The sequence below is a fragment of the Penicillium chermesinum genome, assembly GCF_028974085.1.
Source record: "Penicillium chermesinum strain IBT 19713 chromosome Unknown utg000007l:1.0-2695246.0:1.0-2697696.0, whole genome shotgun sequence".
NCBI classification, from domain to species: Eukaryota; Fungi; Ascomycota; class Eurotiomycetes; order Eurotiales; family Aspergillaceae; genus Penicillium; species Penicillium chermesinum.
Window position 1 is genome coordinate 1,161,131 of NW_026695317.1, and position 20,564 is coordinate 1,181,694.

The 20,564-nt window shown below is 52.1% G+C and overlaps 10 protein-coding genes across 10 annotated transcripts; 5 read left to right on the forward strand and 5 right to left on the reverse strand.

Moving 5' to 3' along the window:
- Positions 1-28: 28 nt before the first annotated feature.
- Positions 29-504, reverse strand: N7468_009145 (uncharacterized protein; the record flags this gene model as incomplete). The annotated part of the gene is made up of 3 exons (XM_058478441.1): positions 29-111; positions 182-410; positions 475-504. The coding sequence occupies 3 exons, from the start codon at positions 502-504 to the stop codon at positions 29-31; spliced, it is 342 nt and encodes a 113-aa protein (XP_058326771.1).
- A 1,557-nt stretch (positions 505-2,061) lies between these two features.
- On the forward strand, positions 2,062-2,849 carry N7468_009146 (uncharacterized protein; the record flags this gene model as incomplete). Its single annotated transcript, XM_058478442.1, has 2 exons — positions 2,062-2,155; positions 2,245-2,849. 2 exons carry the CDS (start codon positions 2,062-2,064, stop codon positions 2,847-2,849), a joined length of 699 nt encoding a protein of 232 aa, XP_058326772.1.
- An 874-nt stretch (positions 2,850-3,723) lies between these two features.
- Positions 3,724-4,950, forward strand: N7468_009147 (uncharacterized protein; the record flags this gene model as incomplete). Its single annotated transcript, XM_058478443.1, has 1 exon — positions 3,724-4,950. The coding sequence occupies one exon, from the start codon at positions 3,724-3,726 to the stop codon at positions 4,948-4,950; it is 1,227 nt and encodes a 408-aa protein (XP_058326773.1).
- Positions 4,951-6,592: 1,642 nt separating this feature from the next.
- N7468_009148 (uncharacterized protein) lies at positions 6,593-8,030 on the reverse strand (the record flags this gene model as incomplete). The annotated part of the gene is made up of 2 exons (XM_058478444.1): positions 6,593-7,779; positions 7,898-8,030. The coding sequence occupies 2 exons, from the start codon at positions 8,028-8,030 to the stop codon at positions 6,593-6,595; spliced, it is 1,320 nt and encodes a 439-aa protein (XP_058326774.1).
- A 1,050-nt stretch (positions 8,031-9,080) lies between these two features.
- Positions 9,081-9,527, forward strand: N7468_009149 (uncharacterized protein; the record flags this gene model as incomplete). Its single annotated transcript, XM_058478445.1, has 1 exon — positions 9,081-9,527. The coding sequence occupies one exon, from the start codon at positions 9,081-9,083 to the stop codon at positions 9,525-9,527; it is 447 nt and encodes a 148-aa protein (XP_058326775.1).
- Positions 9,528-9,844: 317 nt separating this feature from the next.
- Positions 9,845-11,539, reverse strand: N7468_009150 (putative nucleolin protein Nsr1; the record flags this gene model as incomplete). The annotated part of the gene is made up of 4 exons (XM_058478446.1): positions 9,845-10,481; positions 10,536-10,819; positions 10,879-11,430; positions 11,495-11,539. The coding sequence occupies 4 exons, from the start codon at positions 11,537-11,539 to the stop codon at positions 9,845-9,847; spliced, it is 1,518 nt and encodes a 505-aa protein (XP_058326776.1).
- Positions 11,540-12,939: 1,400 nt separating this feature from the next.
- N7468_009151 (uncharacterized protein) lies at positions 12,940-14,700 on the reverse strand (the record flags this gene model as incomplete). Its single annotated transcript, XM_058478447.1, has 5 exons — positions 12,940-13,266; positions 13,314-13,536; positions 13,595-13,828; positions 13,878-14,346; positions 14,397-14,700. The coding sequence occupies 5 exons, from the start codon at positions 14,698-14,700 to the stop codon at positions 12,940-12,942; spliced, it is 1,557 nt and encodes a 518-aa protein (XP_058326777.1).
- A 651-nt stretch (positions 14,701-15,351) lies between these two features.
- Positions 15,352-17,246, forward strand: N7468_009152 (dolichyl-P-Glc:Man(9)GlcNAc(2)-PP-dolichol alpha-1,3-glucosyltransferase ALG6; the record flags this gene model as incomplete). Its single annotated transcript, XM_058478448.1, has 4 exons — positions 15,352-15,580; positions 15,632-15,794; positions 15,852-16,645; positions 16,735-17,246. The coding sequence occupies 4 exons, from the start codon at positions 15,352-15,354 to the stop codon at positions 17,244-17,246; spliced, it is 1,698 nt and encodes a 565-aa protein (XP_058326778.1).
- A 328-nt stretch (positions 17,247-17,574) lies between these two features.
- N7468_009153 (copper metallochaperone COX17) lies at positions 17,575-17,991 on the reverse strand (the record flags this gene model as incomplete). Its single annotated transcript, XM_058478449.1, has 3 exons — positions 17,575-17,715; positions 17,774-17,833; positions 17,920-17,991. 3 exons carry the CDS (start codon positions 17,989-17,991, stop codon positions 17,575-17,577), a joined length of 273 nt encoding a protein of 90 aa, XP_058326779.1.
- Positions 17,992-18,342: 351 nt separating this feature from the next.
- On the forward strand, positions 18,343-19,596 carry N7468_009154 (GTPase-activating protein RNA1; the record flags this gene model as incomplete). Its single annotated transcript, XM_058478450.1, has 1 exon — positions 18,343-19,596. The coding sequence occupies one exon, from the start codon at positions 18,343-18,345 to the stop codon at positions 19,594-19,596; it is 1,254 nt and encodes a 417-aa protein (XP_058326780.1).
- Between the last annotated feature and the right edge of the window lie 968 nt (positions 19,597-20,564).

Sequence of the window (20,564 nt, forward strand, 5' to 3'; positions counted from 1 at the left end):
CGCAGGTTGAAATAGAAATAAGAACTGCTTATGCAGAGCCCCGGCGGTTTTTGAAATCCTCCCGAGAGAGGAGCCGCCGGATCTTGGAGACCAATCGAGTTGATCGGCACTCTAGAGAAAAAAAAAGATGTTAGAAACATGCCAATACAACTACCATTCATAGGGTGATTCTGAGTCTTACCAGTGCCTCGTCGAACCAAGTACGGAGATTGAGGTTCATTCAGCGGGTGGGTGGTATAGGCTGCGGCAAAGTAGCCGGTGTTGCTGTACCCAGTAAAGGCACAGCCGGACGTGTCGTATTGTTGCTGCATGGCTGTAACGTGCGGGTATAGATTTGCCAAGGGGGAAAGAAGTTCTTCAGGTGGTGGAGGAGAACGTGGAGAACGTGGACTTCCCGGACCGTCACGAGTCTGTTGAAGGTTAGCGAAGGGCCCGGACGAGGCCGTAATAGTAGGCCGTAGTCGTGGGACATACATAGAATTGGTAGTTGCTCTTGTATGTCATGACGGAAAAACTGAGCCACGAAACAGGCCCAAAGATGTCTAGTCTGAGAATGCAAAGCTGCAGAAGGATGGTGGCCCTGGTTATATGTTGGGGATGTTGAGAAGTACGGCTGAGTTAAACCGGGACCCTCATTACATCTACAGGCGGGGAAGAATTCCACGTTTAATCTTGGGTGACGAAGTTGGCATAGCGTACCGATATCATTGCCAAGTTCTTGGAGATTTCAGACGGTGAGCAGAGACGGGGGCCGATCATTGGACCAGATGCAGCGCTCGGGCGGATAAGCGTCCATAGGATCCGATCGCTCGGGGTGTCCGAGCAGTCGCCCATCCGAACCAGGTTATGCCTGCACTGGATTTGTCTTCCAAATCAAAATAGTCTTTTTTTTTTTTTTTTTTCCTCGGTCTGCTATTGGTTCCCATCCCTACAACATTCCTAATGAAGGCTACCACTTCATGTCAGTCGCTTGTTCTTTTTTTGAATTTTTGAATTTTTGGCTTTGCCTTGCCCCTTGCATATGGAACTTGCGTTGTCCACGTTTGAGTAACTCAGGTACAGATAGACACGATGCGTGATTGCAAGCTAGATCTCCTCGGACCCCGAAGGCCTCCCTTCCCTTAGAAGGCAATCAAGTAATCGTCTGCCCCGAACAGGACCGAGGCAACTGTCAGCATCGACTAAGCATTCCTTGACTAGGGCTAGGGGACTACATGGGATCGAAGCAGATCGTCGATCGTCGATCGTCCGAACTTGACCGGGGAAGATATGATCCTGCATCAGGATTGTGTATTGGAAGTCTGGTGCAGACCCTATGTCATCGTCAAAGAGTTTCCAAGGTTCAGGCCACCAGCAACTATCGAGGTGGGGGTTATTGACGGAAATATCACACAGGGCAAGTGAAAAGGTTGCCTTCTCCACCCCAGGCCAGCCAAGACAAAACAGGATGTGGCAGACGTTCACGCGAGATGAGGATCATCTCCGCTCTGGGAAATCTTCCAAATCATTCCCGAATTCCAAGCGATAGTTGGGTGGACAGACGCCAGACTATTGACGCGCTAGCCCTGTCTGCGGGCCCATAAGAGGGGGCGCGCTCATTGGCTGAAGGGACGTCTCCGCGGACGATAAAGAGAGGATCTGGCCCACGACGACACAGCCACATGTGTCTGTCCTGTTTGGGATAAGCGCACGAGCCACAATCGGGGAGTCCGTGGCTAGTGAGGGCCCTGTGGGGCTGGCGAACCTCGGTCGAGGGGTAAGGTGTGGCTTGAGCTTTTTGTTGTGGCTTGACGTCCTTCGTACTCCTCCGATTATGCCGTCAAAGCCGAACTAGTCCGCCCTTGATCTTCAAAATGTGATCAAATTTGAGCTCCCTCACCGGTCCCTTGGGACTATGGTTTCGGACTCTCCGCTAGTGAGCCACGAGCTATAAGGATCCCCTACTTCCCCAGTCCGGTCATCCAAAGTTCTTCTCCAACTCCCAAAACAAAAGAAAAAACTTCCAAGTCTTTTCTTTAGCTTTGCCCTTAGCTTCTACAATTCATATGCCAGCCGAAAACAATGTCCATCAGCATGCAGGGCTCCGGAAGAGAGTGTGGGAAAACTCTCCTCGTATGGCGCATCTTTGCGTTCGCGAGCATCCCGCTCAAAGTAGGTGGCTCCCTTGTTTGTTTCTGAGACCCATGGAAGTTCCGAGATGTATCGTGTGTTCTTTTGATTCTGAGACATTATCCCCCAATTCAGGACCCATCGAACGAGATGCTGAAAGTGCCTCCGACAGGCATGCCCAATCATCCTCCAATGAGGAAATGAACTATGCTGAAGCACGGCCAACTTTGCAAGATGGCGAATTTGGCCGTGTCGATCCCACTGGCTGGTATCCATACTACAAGGTCTGCATGAAGCATTTCCTGGAAGTCGGCCAGTATAATCCTACCGTTCAATCTTTGGCTTCCTTTTTGAACATCCGTCTGCCATTCCAAAACCCATTGGGAAATGGTACAACCACATCGGACGCCGCTCCATATGTTTCTTTGCGGCTATATGTTCGGCGTCTTATTGTGACCGCCCAAGACTCGCCCACGACCATGCAAGCGTTTTTTGGTGACGACTGGGAAGCCGGCGTTGGGTGTATCTACAAGCAAGAACGCTCGAACTACCTCTTCACAGCCAAAAGTGGTGGTTGGGCATCGACGAAGGCTGCGTACGACATTCTGCCCGATGAGCAGGTGCCATTCTTACGCCCCCTTCGTGAGCCATCCGAGGAGGAAATTCGCATTGCCGAAGCACGGTGGAGCGAATGGCTCGCCATGGAGGACTGGATGGTTGGGGCCCGCAGCCCGTGGTAAAGGGGTAGGGAAAGCAGCGAAAACAATGGGTTTTCCCTGAGTAACGAAGACATGACTATTGTTTTTTGACGCCTCGTGTTTCTACTTTTTTTTTTTTTTTTTTTTCTGTTTTTTTTTTTTACCCGCTCTTTTTTTTTTTTTGTGAGCCACGGTCTATGACGCTCTTTTCCTTTCAACTGCCTTCTCTTCATTCATTGGTGCCCACGAGGGCCAGCAAAAGTTCCGAGGGGCTCGTGTTCAGGGGTTGATTTTCTCCGGCGTTGCAGATAGCAGTTAGTGCGGTCCTTTGTTTAGGCGTTCATAGTGCATGCCCAACATCTTTCTACCTATCATGTTCTTCTTATTTCCGGCTAGAGCCGGTTGGCACCGTTGAGCTCCTAGTGATCGCCCTTTAGCTCGCGCATCACCGCCCAAGTGACAGGTGATCGCCTTGCGGGGCCCCTGTCAGACCCAGACTCAATAGTGCCGCACCGCCACAGGCACAGACACTTAAAACACTGACAAATACTCCGAAGCAGGGAAAGATGGGCAATTATTAGCTGCCAATTTAGTGTTGCCTGAGCGTACCTGACCTGGCGCTGCTGAGCTGACACTATCTCGGGCCTAGCGCCGACTCTTCAGATCCACATCCCGCCCACAATGATATTGTGGCATGGAAAGGCATGTCATACCTGTCATCCTCGTCATTTAATCGCTTCGTTTTCGGTAGTCCCGAGCCTCCTAGTCTAGTATTCGTCAGCACTCGCCCTGTTTCAGGAGAACGGTCCAGGCAGATTCAAGCTGCCCGCCCCATCTTCGTATCCAGGTACCCGGGTTGGAAAAAAAAGAAAAGAAAAGAATAAGAAAACTCCGGAAGAGAAACAGAACCCAAACCATGGATCTAGAATCTGCACCTCGCATCTACGAGCACGATGCGTCGATCCTCGCCGATCTCGCGACGGAGTTACCTCTCTCCATCACTCTTCTACGCCGCATCCAACACGGCCTCGCCTACCCATCCCCAACCGCTAAAATCCTCTCCACCTTTCCCCCCGGCGCCCCAGCCCCAAGCACCCCGTGGCTGGCTGCGCGGGTGGATCTCTTTCGCGGCCGCGAAACCCAGATCGTCCTCTACTCCAGTCTAGAAAACAGCCACTCGAAAATTCAGCCCGTCAGCCCTAGTAGCAGTCCGAAGCCCGCCGGTCCCAGCACCAGCGCCTCGGGTCCGGCTCCTCATCACCATGATTACCTCGTCGCCACCCTGGACGTGCCTCAGTCCACAAAGGACCTAGCCCGCGACCAGCTCCTCGCTCTGCTGTCCTACGTCAAGACTCATCTGCGGCCCGCCTACCTGACCTTTCTGGCGGCCCAGCCGCCCGCTCTTCAGGCAGCGCAGGCAGGCGTGGCGCTCATCCCTGCTCCAGACCCGCGCGCCTTCCTGCTCGGCTCCTTGCACACAGGGCTGTACAGCTTGCTCCTGCTCTCGGGCGAATTCGCTCCGTCGCCCTCGAGCGAGGAGTCGCAGGCCGCGTTGCCGGGGATCAAGGTGCATCGTGTAGATAACCCGCCGTACGAGAAGTACTTCTTTCCGCGGACGTGCTTCACGCCGCGGGAGGACGGGGAAGCGTCAGGTTCGGTGCCGTTGCCGGCGGGGTACAGGTATGCGGACCGACGGGGTCGCGTGGGTGTTTTGGCGGAGCATCTGGATCTCGTGCAGAGTCGGACGCATATCCCGCGGTCGAGAGAGCAGTTGTCCATGATGCCGGGGGTGGCTGTTTATAAGGATGTAGATGGGGATGGGGAGGAGGAGGAGTTGCCGATTGCGTGGGCGTTCTTGGGGCTGGATGGGCCGCTTGCGACGCTGCATGTTGAGCCGGAGCATCGGGGGAAAGGGCTTGCGTTGGCGTTGTCGAGGGAGACGATGCGGAGGGGGATGAATGCGGAGGGGCCGTTTGGGGCTGTTAGGTCGGGGATTGTGGATGAGAGGGTCGCGAGGCTTGTAGGGGATTGGGTGCATACGGAGGTTGCGGCTTATAATAAGGCGAGTAAAAGGGTGATGGAGAAGATTGGGGGAGAGGTGAGGAGTACGGTGATGTGGACAGTGATTGAGCTTCTTGATTGAAGGCGTGCCTATTTAGAGATTGCAGATACTTTGCCCATGTCGATGCCTGCATTTAGATTGCACCGTTCTCGAGTGGTCTGATTTCTTCATATGAATATAACTTGGAAATGGTTCAGTTCTTCTTCGCCAGCGAGGTCGTGGATGAAGTAGATTGGCCGTAGTTACAGAACTTTTTAAGGTTGCTTCTTCAAGAAAGTTCCTCCAGTGGGGTCTTTCACAGAGCCAGAAACCCACACTTGAATCTGTGGGATGGCATATTCCGTCGTTATAAGATATACATCTGGTGCTGGGCTATATATATGCTCTTGATGAATACAGGCATCGTATGAATAGATTCTACTGGTAGCAAGCGACAGCGGGACTTATTACTAGTACATGGTCCAGGGTTTCTCAGGACAATACGCAGTACCTTGCATGGATATTATTCAAGGGAGACAGCCAACCAAAGGAAGTGTTGAAGATCTCGCTATGCTTCACTACCGATCCCCCGATATCAACACAGGCATTCAGATTTGCTGCTGCAAACGGGATAAAGAGATAGATTGATTGATTAACAAGTGGGATAGACGGAGTGGGGATTTTGCACATTCTGCGGACCTACAGGAATGACGTTGAGCCTGCCTCTGTCGCGATAGAAGCGGCCGCTACTGCCGGGCAACTGCAGGCAGTCGACTTCCTAGAGCGCAGATGGCCTTCGTGTGATATAAGTGCTTACCGAAGGTTAGCAAGGTTCTCCATTGCAGCCAAATAAGGCGATCTACAACGGATGAAGACCTTGGTCATCGAGGGGGTGCCCCTAGATCAACCTGATATACATGGAGCAACCCCTCTATGGTATGCAGCAGCACTTGGACATGTTGCTGTGGTCGAGTACCTTCTCGCTCTCCGCGTCGACCTCGACCGCGCGAATGTCCGGGGTCAAACTCCAATATTTCTTGCGGCAGAACATGGGCATTCGGCTATTGTCTCGATACTAGTCTCTCTTGGTGCCAAATTTGAACTGTCTGATTTGAAGGGAAATACGCCTCTGTCTCTTGCCAGGAGGCATGACCACAAAAGTGTTGTGACAATTTTGACGAAACATAAATTGCCAGACCAGCACTCTATGGATAGAAGTCAAAACTAGCTGAGCTTCTGGCAGTATGGGCGTCACCAGGAAATTACAGATAACATAAAGCGAAGTCATCTTACGAGATGGTATCCGGACGTTCACGATATTATAAATTCAGAACCACAAGGTGACGGTCTGACTACCAGCCGCCAGCATTAAATCGCTTCATAAACTCCCTCGTAAGACACGCAAAAAAGCAGAACGCGGCGACCCAATTTTTGTCTGTAGCACAAGAAATGCACAAGTAACCCGAGATACCTGAACATTCGGGTGGTGGACATGACAGGGGATTCATAGTACCAACGGTGCTCGAACCAGATATAAGAAGAAGAAGGATCAGAGCATTAACAGACCTGAGATGATGACAGGAAGTGCGAATAGAAAAGAAAGAAAAGAAAAGAAAAGAAAAGGAAAAGAAAATTGCGTCAGGCATCAAGCATCAAACGGGAGGTATCATGGTCTTGGTCCATCAAATCGTGATCAACGTAAAATAGGATCATGGACTCATATTGTATACACCACACCAGGAGCTCACATCGAGACAAAGCTCACCGATCCAGTACCAGTGCCCCAACGCAAGCGCTTGAGACCCCCTCGCACCGCCTCTTGACCGCAAGCTGCCGAGGAACGAGCGCCAGGAACACTGCCATCACCCATTAGGCTCATTTCCGTGCGGCCGACTTCTCGGCCCAGCATGTAGCCAGCGGAGAAGCTGATCGCAGAAAAGAGAACCACCACACCCGCACTTATAACCCAGGTCATAATAGTTGGGGGCGGTGGTGATTCTTCCAACCCGATGTGGCGGGTCTTCTTAGCTGCGGCGTTGCGGTCTTTCGGGGAGGGAGATCGGCGTTTCCCCTTGGCTGGAGCCACGACGGTGCGGGGCTGCTGGCGGCGGGGAGCGCCGGTGGGGGAACTGGCGTCCGTATAGCGGAGCGATGATCTATTCTCGTCACTTTCCTCGCCCATGGCTACGGATTCGCCGACCAGGCGGAACGATGCTGGTGGTGCATTGGAAGGGCCCGGTTGTAGAGGCCGGTGATGTTCTGGCTTCGGGAGGCCACGAGCGGCAGCGGCGCATGACAGTAGTGTCGATAGACTAGCACGAAGAGCGGCATCATGGTCTGCGTGATGCGATGGCGAGATCATATTATAGGGGCTGTGATTTGATTGAGAGGACCGTCTGGCCGACCGTGTGTTTGGCAATGAATCTCTCCGAATAGCGGTGCGCCGACTCGAGGTTGATAAGACGCTGGGTTGTGAGCGGCGTGCTTCGTTCGGGCGAGTCCATGAGGGGTCTGAGGTAGCTGGTGGGTGACTAAATACGTTTGGCTGGGGAACAAAAGGAGAAGTATTGATGCCCATTCCAAGGGCAGTCGAGGTATCGTCTTCTTCATCGCTGGAATCCACCTCGGGAGACGGAGGCACCGATGTTGAGGGTAGAGCTGGTCGACGAACATCCTCGTTGGAACTACTCATGCTTGGGTCTGGGTCGCTTTCACTCTCTTCATATTCCTCCTGACTACTGCTTGCTTCCCTCGATGAATAGTCCGCCTGCGCGGCGGTGACGGCTGCAAGGTGCTGCATGCGTCGGCGACGGTTGTGACGAAAGAGGCCTATTTCTTGCTGTTCGACCCGGAGACCCGTGGTGATAATGTCGTCGCTCGCCGCCGAGAGGGAGGAAGACGACGGCTGAGAGGATAACTCAATCCAAGAGTCTAGATAATATTGTAGTGAGTACATTTGGACATAGAAGCAACATTTGGCTCAGTATAGAAAGAAGACCGTGAAATAAACATGCACATATGCGGGCGAGGCTATAAAAGAGAAACTTACCCTCTGATCTCATGGGCGCCGCACCGGACGGCCGAGGCTGACCCTGTTCGCGCGGCTGGCCATCGCGCATCAGTTGACTTGCGGCTCTGGGCTCACGCACCTGACCAAGCAGGTCGCAATGATTTGGTTGCATGGCCACGATGGAGAGAGATATGGAGGAGGGGGGCGGGGGGGGTAAAAAAAGTTATATGGAGACAGCGTCCCAGCAATCAGGCCGCCCGGTCTTGAAGAAAGGGCGAGCAGCGGTCAAGCGTGGCCGGTGGGGTTGGATCTTATCAATGTGGGGACGAACGTGCATTTGGTGCCCAACCCCTTTCTGTCTTCTGCAGAATAGTTTGGGTTCAGTGCCTACCAAGCCAATACACTATGCTCTTCACTGAGTAGAAGCCTTGGAAAGGGTTGGGGAAATCCCTGGAAGAAGAGTTGGGACGGAAGTAGCCCAGGTGAAGAATGATGTGATGATCTGATGATCGGCGCCGCGGGGCCTCGTGATGGAGCCACCTATGGATGTGAGGGGCTTACTCGTGAGTAGAAGTCGGTCCCAGTTAAAAAGCGCCGAATCAGGCTCGAATACACCGGGGAAAGGCTGCTTTATTCAAAGAAAACCTGAATAATGGGAAGAGTAATCTTAGTCTTGCAACAAAGAGGGGCGCGGTCGCGGCTGGCAGTACTCCGATACTCGTGATGCTTTCTAACTACGTCACGGAATCCTGAGTACTGCCTCATAAATGTCATGCAACGCTTTAATGCAGCGCAGAAATTAGTACTTGAAGACATTCAGGCATCCATAAATCCTTCTGTTTGATGGCAACTCATGCGATGCTTACTACTGCCCCGTGACCAGGCCTCTAGTTCGACTAACTGTGCCTGAAACAGTTTTCACTATATACTGTATGGCACAAATAAACCATGCTGTAGGCTGCAGGCTTCATGGCCTTATCCTACGTGGAGATATCCGCGCTGCTATCCACGCTGACAATGACTTGCTCAATTTTTACTAGCTTTCTACAGTTCCAATTTCTGTATACGCTTCTCTCAACTCCACTCCAAAGCCAGTACTAGTAGTTTTTCTGGCGTTTCATCTTCGCTGGCGTATCCCTTTCGAGCCTTTCCCACATGCCTGCGGACTTCCAGAGTGCCATCCAAATTCGGTGTCTTTCCACGGCCAGTATCCCAAGCAACTATGAGCGCACCGGCTGAATCTTCGAAGCCAAAAGGACAAATCAGTCCCAGCACGTCTCCTCTTGAAGAGGCAAGCTCTATGTTGGACTTTCATTTGTGTGCACCAGATATCATTCAGACACTGCAGCAAACGTACTCAGGGTGCTACGCCACCCAGGAAGCCGAAATATGGGAACGTGTACATATCTACGCCATTCAAGTAGATAGGTTGGAGCGAAACAAAAGCCCTGGAGCGAACTTGGAAGAATACGCAGAGTACCATGGAACATACAACGCCGACAGGACAGGGGTTTTTCTCCACTCGCCGGGGCAGGACAAGAAAGCTGACCTTGAGGGTTTCGGACTGTATGTGGAACCTGAATGGATGGAAAAGTGGGAGCTATTTGGAATTCAGAGCCTGTTCAAATATGAAATGTGCGTTTCTGACATGTTGGACAATTTGGAGTGATAAGGACTCAGAGTGTGGAATATGGTAGTTCTGTTTTCGGGCGGTGATGGCCAGGTGAAGCTACCTAAACAATTTGACCAAGTCGAATGAAGAGCCTGGCTAAATTGCGGGACGGCTTTGATGACTAGAAGTTATTCTACGGAAACACGACTTAGAAAGCGTGAGGGAGCAAATGTAGCAAATGAATTTCAGAAATAAAATACACTGGTTCCGTTCCTATGGCGCATAGTGAGAATAAAACAAAACTTTTCGAATCCCAAGGCTCAGAGGCCAAAATTACACCGCGTAAATGGTAAAGTCTGCGTTAGTTGATGCGTTTAGAAAGTGATCTTGTTGCCCTTGACACCACCGGAGGGGATACCACCGGAGGCCTTGTTGAAGCCACCGCGGCCACCACCGAAGCCACCACGGCCACCACGGCCTCCACGGTCACCGAAGCCACCGCGGCCACGGCCACCACCACGGCCACCACCGCCACGGCCTCCGAAACCACCACCGCCGCGACCACCGAAGCCACCACCGGCACCACGGTCAGGGCGAGGAGTGGAGTAGTCGAGACGGAGGCTGCGGCCCTCGAGCTCAACGCCGTTCTGAGCCATAGCAGCGCGGGCCTCATCAATGGAAGAGAAGGTAATGTAACCGAAACCCTTGGGGCGGCCAGTCTCCTGCTCAGTAGGCAGACGGATGCTCGAGATGTTACCGGCCTCAGAGAAGATGTCACGAAGGGCATCCTCAGTCGCGCTGAAGGGAAGGTTGCCGACGAAGAGGGTGTCGCTCTCGGGGCTGGTCTGGTCACCGAACTTGCTAGCGCGGGCCTGGGCACCGCCTTGCTCCTTGTTCTGGCGGCCGGTAGCGTAGTCCAGGTTGATGGGACGTCCATCGATCTCAGCACCCTTCTTAGCCTCGAAAGCGGCAGCAGCGCTGGAAGCGTCAGTGAACTCGACGTAGCCGAATCTAAAAGCTTGTTAGTGGAATGCGATGATGGCAGGGAAGGAAGTTGGCACATACCCACGAGAACGACCGGATTCACGGTCAGTCACGATACGGCAGCCGGAAAGCTCGCCGAAGCTCTCGAACTCAGAGCGGAGCCACTCCTCATCAACGTTCCAGGACAGGTTTCCAACGAAGAGGTTAGCGCTGGCGCCCTCGGGAGCCTCGGTCTTGGTCTTCTTGCTGGTGGCGACGGGCTCCTCCTCGGCCTTGCGCTTGTTGGAGGGCTTAGCATCCTCAGAGTCACTCTCGCTGTCAGAGCTGTCAGAGCTGTCGGAACTGTCGGAACTGGACTCGGAAGCCTGTGAACGACAAGGTTAGTTAACGGTATCAGGGACAAAAGTATAGAGACTGAACATACCTTCTCAGCCTTGGCGGGAGCCTCCTCGGAGTCCGAGTCGGAGTCAGACTCAGACTCCGACTCAGACTCAGAAGAATCAGAAGACTCCTCCTTCTTAGCGGCCTTCTTGGCGGGAGCGGCCTTCTTGGCGGGAGCAGCCTTCTTAGGAGCAGGCTTCTCGTCCTCAGAGCTGGAGCTCTCGTCGCTGCTGCTGCCATCCTTCATCTCCTCATCGCTGTCGGACTCGGAGGAAGATTCCTCCTTCTTAGCAGCCTCCTTAGCAGGAGCCGCCTTTTTGGGAGCGGGCTTTTCGTCCTCAGACTCAGACTCAGACTCAGATTCAGATTCAGACTCGCTTGATGAGTCGGAAGACTCGGAAGACTCCTCCTTCTTGGCAGCCTTCTTAGCAGGGGCCGCCTTCTTGGGGGCAGGCTTCTCCTCCTCAGAGCTAGACTCGTCGCTAGAGGCCTCGGACTCGGACTCGGACTCAGACTCAGACTCAGAGCTGCTGCTGGGGGTAGGCTCCTTCTTCTTGTTGCTCTTCTTCTCCTTAGAGACGACCTTCGCGGCGACCTTGGGGGGCAACAGCCTTGTCCTTGGAAGCCTTCTTGACACCGGCGTCCTTGGCCTTCAAGACCTTGCTAGGCTTCTCAGCCTTGGTAGTGACCTTTGTCTTAGACATGTTTGTATTTCTGGAAAGAAGAGAAGACGAGTTAGCCAAGTGTTTGACGAAAGGTAGCCCACAGCCCACGTACTTGTGGTTTGAACTGATAAGGTTTGTCAGGTTTTTTTTGTTCTTTGTTTCTGGTGCGGCGCAGCCAACTAGTCCCTCAGATAAGCCCGCGTTTTGATAAGAATCAATGCCAACAGCCCTCAGGAAAGAAAGTGTGCCAGTGGTGATGGTAATCACACTGCTAGAAGCCCTCGAATAGCCCACGAAGAACACCGACTGGTGACAAGCAACCAAGTAATAAACCCACGAGAAAAGATCCCACAGAGCCCACAAGATTTGAGATTTGCCCACAGCCTGTTTCTTGAGGTCGCAAAGGTAGGACCCAAGCAGTGTGTTAGTTGGGGGAAGGGGGAGGGGATAATTACTTATTGGAAAATTTTTCAGACTGCTTCGATGAGAAGATTTACGGTATCAGAAACAGTGATCGGGGGTGGGAAAGAAAGAAAAATTGGAGACGGACTAGAGCTAATAAAAAAAATTTTTGGGAGAGACGCGCTAAGGCGGTTGCCACAGAAATTTCAAAATTTCTGCCAGAAGTAGCAGACCGCCTGCTAGATGCAGAAAGCCGCCAGGCACTGGCCCACCTGAAAGTGGAGGCAGTGGAGACTCACCGCTGGATATGTTCCTATTGGGATCCCGTGCTCCGATGCGGTGAGAACTCTGCTCGATTTTTCTTGAGGAATTTTTTTCTTCTTGGGGCTGAATTCTGATTATCTAAAATGGCTCAATTGCTGCTGGATTTGGATGAAGAGTACCTCGGGGACTGGACTCGACATCTTTCCCATTATTGGTGAGACAGCCACAGATGATATCCATCAATTAATGTGAGGTGTCTTTTGCATGTGCTGCGAATTTTGCGATCAAGTATGAGAACTACCTGTTCATATCGAGTATGGAAGTCGAGGCTCGAAGCTCTATCGTACATTAGATGCCTTTATAATGACCCAAAGTAGAGTTGAACCTCCTTTGCTGCATTGCTCTACGGATAGCAAATGCTGCATGTCCATTAGGCTCGGTGCTGATACTGGCGCCTCCACAGCGACCCACTTGAGCTTTGATAAGACAAGTCAAGATAAGACTGCAGATTTGCGGCAGGTCTATTTTTGAATGGGCCAATTCACTTGTGTTGACGGGCAGGGCTATGATGCTAGCAACGGAGCATCTGCCGTGGTCTTGCTAATACAATATAATTGAGCTCATAGATAACTCTAACTTGAGGTGATGATCATCGATGCCGAAACCATGAAGTCACGGGATATACCCACCTCTGAATAGAATATCCCTACTCGTAGTAGTATGAGAGAGACCATAGGCTTCGAACGATCGATATCTAAAGCCTGAAATGGCTCTTAATCTCTCTTCATACCAACTCCCCCGATGCGACGGTATCCCAGAACACTAACCACACACACGGCAATCATCCAAGCAAACAGGGTCCAGAAGACAGCACGATAGCCAACTCCAAGGGCACCAGCCGAAGACTTGTCATGATAGTTCGAGCCTTTTGTCACGGAAGATGCAATAAGCGAAGTAAGAGTCAGCCCAATGGCTGTTCCAACCTGCGCACAGGTGTTGAATACAGCACCACCCAATGCTTGCATGTGGGCGGGGAATACATCGGATCTGATGAGCAAGCCCACGGTGAAGAGTACATCACCGCTCACAGGAGCAAGGACCTGGGTTATATTAGTCGAGTTGAAGAAGGAGGGAAACGCGTACCTACCTGTGCAAAGAATGCGTCGTACCAGTATGGCCAACTGGCGTGGATAAGTGCCATGAGGAGCGGTGCCCCGGCGGTTATAGCTGAGCAGAGAAATGCCGCCCACATGACTGGCATGCGATTGACAAATATACCTGTGGTCATGCCGGCCAATGCACCAACTATGAGAGATGGTAGGATCCGCAAGGAGGCCTCGAGGGCTGACTGGTCTTGTACATCTTGGAAGCTATAATATGATTAGCTGCTGGAAAGACTTTTTCGGGGCGATACGAAAATGAACTCACAAGAGACTGGTGTACAGCTCCATACAGTTGGTAACCGCGCTTGTCAAGAGAATGATGATGCAGCTGCTCACGAACGTGGAATTACGCCAAAGATAGTTGGGAATGAGCGCAACGCGGTTAGACTTGACCTGATAATGCATCCACCCAATGAATGCCGGAACCGAGATACCACTGATAGTCAAAAGTGCGATGTTGGATGGTCGGTGTATATTATTGATATCGTCCGAGAGGACCCTGGAGTATCGTCAGCTTTATAAAAGATTGCCGAGACTTGGTATCTTACGCGAGAATATAGGAGAGCGTCGCGAGCCCCGTGCTTGCAATCAAAGCTCCCACCCAATCAATCTCCGAAAGCAATCGACGCCAAACAGACGGCCTGGTTCTCACTCGGACATCTTGTGGGAGGACCCAAACCCCAATGAAAAAGGACGCAAAAATGACAGCACCAGCAATGTAGAACGGCACTCGCCATCCTACAGTATCCACGAAAACACCGCCCAGGACAAGGCCAACTGAGAAGCCAATCGGTTGAGAGAATCCTAAGCATGAGAAGCCAATATTCCGTGGCCTTCCATCTTCGACACTTTGTGACACGATGGAGACCGACGAAGGGACAAATATCGCATTAGCTATACCCTGCAGGGCACGGAAGGCGATCAGCTCGCCCCCGGTGCGAGCCAAGCCAAAGGCGACGGCAAAGATAGCACCAAGGAATGCTCCGATGAGATTAACACGCCTAGTGCCTGCTACATCTGCGATTGATCCAGCCAGGAGTAGGCATGATCCTGCAGTCAAGTAGAACACTGATGTCGGCCATAGCCGAAGTCCTCTTCCAGGTGCAACGAGGAAGCAATCGCAGGCAATCCAACGACAATGACTCCGTTACAGAAGCTGTTGAAGACTGTCAAGGCAATGAGATAAGAAATGACAATGACGGTTCGACCTTTGGAGAGGATCACTGGTGCCTCTGTGTCTCGCAGGCCCCTCGCTGCAGGACGTGTTTCTGCTGACCGGCCATCGCTTTTGGGAGATTGAGATGCCGCGTTATTAGCCAGTGCTGGGCTGGGCTCAAAGATTTGGAATTCTGTCAAAACCTGCGTTGCCATTGTGGGAAGCGGCTATTACGGTTGGGATGGTCTGGGGACAACGCTGCAAGGTAGGAATCTTTGGGACTCGAAGGATCGTGAGATGACCCACTGGACCTTTTGGAGTGATCAAATCTTTTCTGCTCACGCTGACGCTTGGCACCCGCAAGTTTACACTCCCTCGGTATGACAGACGATACTGGTCAACCTTCGAATGTTGTTTATACTTCTGGTTCCAAGTTTGGGAGTTCAATGCACTCTTTTAGTGGTTATATACAATGAAATGGTAAGCATTGGCCCGACATTTTGATGACCAAGGTAAATTTAGGGAGCCCTGAAGCTAAACAAAGCTCAAAGATACGCTTTGGAATCCGTCAGCATGTTATTGACTAACGTCCCCATGTGCTCCAGGCAGCGGCGGGTAAGCACCCTTAAAGCGGCAGTACACCTTTCCATGTAGGGTATAGATCCCCGCAATCGTAGCCGCTAACTTCTTGGGGACAGATAAGTGACCGACGCGACGGTCTTCTTCACCGAACGACTTGCTCTCGGCGATTTACCTTGGGTTCTGTTGCGGTGTATTCTGGCTGTTGAGCTTTGAGCCCGCTGGGAAACACATTACCCCCGTTTCACCCGTCAATGGACCGCGTCTAAATCCCCAGCTACATCACAATGGCTCCAAGTCCCCCATCCCATCGTCCCCGCAAGAAGAGGAGGACTCCGGTGGCACCTGGCTCGAATAATAACCTCATTCTGAATGTCAAAAATGGAGAGCCCTCATTTCCATTGGTATCCTTTCTATGGGCAGCTAGGGCTGGGGTTTCGCAATGGCTGATTCTACCTCTCACACTCATGGCTGTTGGCCTTTTCCGGTGGGCTGTTAGTCTCTGGGGTTACTCAGGTATGCGGAATTGATCCATTGGCCGATGCCTGGTTGACTGACAAAGTACAGGCTTTCAAGTTCCCCCCATGCATGGAGACTTCGAAGCACAACGCCATTGGATGGAGATCACCACTCACTTGCCCATTTTCAAGTGGTATACCTATGACTTGCAATACTGGGGGCTTGACTATCCTCCGTTGACTGCGTACCATAGCTGGCTTTGTGGGAAAGTGTATGTCTGTCTTCTTTCTGCTGCATAGTCGCGTGCACATTGCTGATAAGAATCAAGTGGCTCTATTTTCAACCCTGCGTGGTTTGCGCTAGACGAGTCGCGGGGATTTGAGAGCGCAGACCTTAAGGTTTATATGCGTGCCACCGTCATCATTTCCGAGTACCTTATCTACATTCCCGCTGTGGTCACCTTCCTCCGTCGGTATACCCGAATGCATGGCGTGCACGCTTGGTCTGCCTCGATCGCTCTCGTTGCCATTCTCCTCCAACCAGCGACTATTTTGGTGGATCATGGTCACTTCCAATATAACACGGTGATGCTGGGTCTCTTTGTGGCAAGCCTGGATGCTATTTTAGCTGGGCGTATGCTTTGGGCCTGCATATTCTTCGTAGGTGCGCTAGGTTTCAAGCAAATGGCTCTCTACTATGCTCCCGTCATCTTCGCCTATCTCCTGGGCGTCTGCTTCTTCCCACAGATTAAGATCGTGCGCCTCGTCAACATCGCCTTGGTCACGGTGCTTTCATTCACCTTGCTTTTTGCTCCGCTGCTTGTTTCGGCTACCGGTATCGAGGCTCGGCAAGAATTCGCATCCGCGCCGCAGCCTCCATTGCTACAGACTCTGCTACAGGTCCTTCCTATCACTTTGGACTCAAAGTCCATACCTTATGCCCTCCTATACCAGCTCACACAAACGGTTCACCGCATCTTCCCCTTTGCCCGTGGTCTTTTCGAAGACAAGGTAGCTAATGCCTGGTGTGCCCTTCATACATTCTACAAGCTTCACCGCTTTGACGCCTCGTTGCTCCAACGGGCTTCTCTTGCTGCTACCCTGGCTTCAATCATCGTGCCATGTAGTATCATTTTCCGCCATCCTCGAGGCTCCCTTCTCCTGCCAGCGTTGTCTTGTGTTTCCTGGGGCTTCTTCCTGTTCTCATTCCAGGTGCACGAAAAGAGCGTCCTCCTTCCCTCCTCCCAATGACACTTTCGCTTGCCGGTAATGGGGGACTGAATAAAGAGAACCGCGCCTGGGTAGGCTGGGCTAACGTGCTTGGCTCGTGGACGATGTTCCCTCTACTCAAACGCGAAGAGCTGCGCGTGCCCTATGTTGTCATCACTCTTCTGTGGGCTTACCTCCTTGGTCTTCCTCCCACGTCCCTAGAGACATACCACAGTCGCTCTACCAAGGACGACCCAAACTCTCAATTCGAGCTTCACGCTCTTACCAAGATACTTCACTTCGTGTTCTACGTCGCCATGGTTGCTTGGCATGTCCTGGAAGCTTTCGTTCCTCCGCCCGCCGGAAAGCCGGATCTGTGGGTGGTTCTAAACGCCCTGATCGGCGCGGGCGGGTTTGGGATTGCCTATTTATGGTCCATGTGGAAGTTGCTTGTCCATTGCCAGCGTATTGCACGCGAGGCAAGCGAAGATGATGACCGGAAGAAAAAGCAGTGAGTGAAAAGAGAAAAGTGAGAAGGGGCCGTGAACGTGCCCGTGGCTCTTTCAGTGATACCCCATTATGAACTTTCTCCCGGCGTATAATTTACAGGGGGCTTTGCTATTTATCCTTGGTCTAGAATTCCCATTGCTGTTACAAGAGCAGGCACGGCCGAAGATAAGAGGAGAGGTATCATTCAGTCCTATATCCTCCAAGACGAGTTCTATTCTAGTAGTACAATATCCGAATGTAATAATGTAGTAAGACTCCAACCTCCCGATGCGAGAATATTTACAATGTTGTACAAGATGACCATTGTGGCATCAAAGAGATCCACGCGCAAGGCTAGACCTTGAAACCGAAGCCTGCCATGCAAGTCTTGTACTGCTCGATCGTCGACTTGCAGTCTGCGGCGGGATCTTCGGACTTGGAGAAGAGCATGCAGTCATCACGGGTGGCCTTCTCATCTTTGCAAACGCAGCATGGCTATGTGTCGGAGTAAGCGGGTTGTTTGTAGTCTTCGCGCACGGCATGGGCCTCGTACCTTAGGCTTCTCAGTTTGGGGGGCCGCCGACTGTGCAGTAGGGGGGCACAGTGGTCTTTTCTATTGGAGATCCATTGTCAGTCTGCGACACCATTTTTTTCTAGCCGCATCTTTTGACCCTTGCGCAATGGGCCTATGGTGCCGACAGAGGGTGGCGGATCAGCGGCAGGATGGGTCAGGAGCAACTTACCACTAGAGGAACCGAAAAACCAGGACATCATGATGGCTATGTGTGTAGTAAAGCAATTCGCTGGAATCTGAGGGAAGTGAGGAAACGAAAGCAAATGTTGCGCAATTGATTCGGAGCATCAAGGCGCATTAGTAATGTCGCCGATCATGCGCAACTGGGCGCTAAGGCCCACCGTACATACTTTTTCTATGCAAGCAAAAACAATAGAGCGCCACTTGCCAATTTGCCTACTCCCTGGACTTCTCCCTTTTCCTTCTTCTCCTAAAGTTGGTGGTGTTTCGGTCTATTAGTCCAGTCGGGGTCTTTCAACACCCAAACTCCATACGTTTCCTTTAATATAAACATCAATTCTTACTCAGATTTCTACCACTACCCCGCCATGGCCCCTCCTAAGATCTTCTCGCTCGACGGCAAAGGCCTCAAGCTCGACACCGCCGAAGATATTGAGGCTCACATCAAGCCTCTTACTGAGAGCACTGACTACACTGAGATCCATTTCGGTGGCAATACCCTGGGAATCGGTGCCTCCGAGCGCCTTGCCGCCGTCCTTGCGACTCAGAAGAACCTTGAAGTCGCCGATTTCGCCGATATCTTTACCTCGCGCCTCCTGTCCGAGATCCCTCCTGCATTGAAGGCCCTCCTGAACGCCATCCTCGAGATCCCTGCCGTCCACACCGTCAATCTCTCCGACAATGCGTTCGGTCTCAATACCCAGGAGCCCCTCGTTCACTTCCTGTCGCAACACACCCCTCTCCGTCACCTTATCCTGAACAACAACGGCATGGGCCCCATCGCGGGTACTTTGATCGCAGATGCCCTGAGCAAGCTTGCTGAGCGCAAGGAGGAAGCACGCAAGGCAGGCAAGGAGGTTGCCAATTTGGAAAGCATCGTTTGCGGCCGCAACCGTCTGGAGAACGGCAGTATGGAGGCTTGGGCCCGCGCTTACGAGAAGCACGCCGGTATCAAGTCCGTTAAGATGACTCAGAATGGCATCCGTCAGGAGGGTATCTCGCACCTGCTCCAGAACGGTCTGCGTCACGCTCACTCCCTGGAGGTTTTGGATCTGCAGGACAACACTTTCACCCTCAAGGGTTCTACTGCCCTGGCTGCTGTGCTTGAGGGTTGGCCTTCTCTCCGCGAGCTTGGTGTCGGCGACTGTCTGCTTTCGGCTCGCGGTGGTGTGAAGGTCGCCGAAGCCCTAGCGGCCAACAAGAACCAGAAACTTCAGACTCTTCGTCTGCAGTACAACGAGATCAAGGCTGACGGTGTCAAGGCCTTTGCCCATGCGGCATCAACTGCTTTGCCTGCTCTGCGCCGTATTGAATTGAACGGTAATATCTTCTCTGACGAGGAGCCTGGCATTATTACTATCCGCGAAGTCCTTGAAGCTCGCCAGGAGGAGCACGGCACCGATGATGACCCCGAGGATTCTTGGGGTATCGACGAACTTGACGAGCTTGAGTCTGAGGATGAGGATGAGGAAGAGGAGGACGAGGAGGAGGAAGAAGAGGAAGAAGAGAAGGCCGAAAAGGAACTGAAGGATACGGACCGTGCCGAGGAGGAGAATGTTGCTCAAAAGTCTGATAGGGATGTCGACAACCTCGCCGACGTCCTGGGCAAGACTGCTATTTAGATTTCAATCTTCTCTACCAAGGGCGTGATCTGTTGAATTCCCAATACCCCCTTATGATTGACGGTTTCTGATGTCAATATCCTCTGTCCAGGCAATGCTCCACGAGGCACCGATTATCTGAAACAATGCGGTCCTCTGCTCAAGAGATCTCTGACAAACGATGTCAACGTTCCCCCGTTTTCCTGAAAAAAATTACTCCTGTTCACCACATATACCCCCCTCTTGATTTGCACATAATCATATCTCCTTTCCCCAATGCATAGCTGTCACAAGATCGACTATTCTTGGGATACACGAAAAAATAAATGTGATAGATGTCTATGATAACTCAGTCACTTCATCTCTATCTACATCATCTGATGAGCTCCGTGTAGTTCAAAGCAAGTTGATGGCTTCGAGATCGCGATCCACTCTTATAGATCCGTAGTTCATGTACCAGTGAGAAATTTCCTATTTGGGCGATGTTGTCTTGGCATTGAACCTCGGAGTCTCCCACGTTTAGTTATTTTCTTCTCTTTGACGCCACACCTTAAAGAAGCTCGACCTGCTCTTCCGACTTCTTTGCTTCTTCCGGCTTCTTGCGAAAACCTTCAGCCACTTTAGCGCCCACTTCGCCTTGACGGTGCTCTCAGTGTAAGTGTCCGCGCATCCCGCCCTCGTCATATCCTGCCCGAGCCCGCAATAGGGTCCCATCGCTATCGCAAGCGGCCGCGGCGCAAAAGTTCTGTTGCAGCTAGTGGTATTTGCTCAGATTATTACACTCAGTCTGATTGCTCTGAGTGCAATCAGCCTTTGCGCTAGCTGGCCTTGTATCGACACTCGCAGCGCGGGCTTGGGCGCCGGGGAAGTCTTCGCGAATTTTCGCCGATCAAACCGTTCCCTTGTTGTGCTTGCGGCACGAAGGCTGACTTGATCGAATGCCGTCATGCATCTTCGTGTCCGCGGATGTAAAGATCTTTACTACGGTC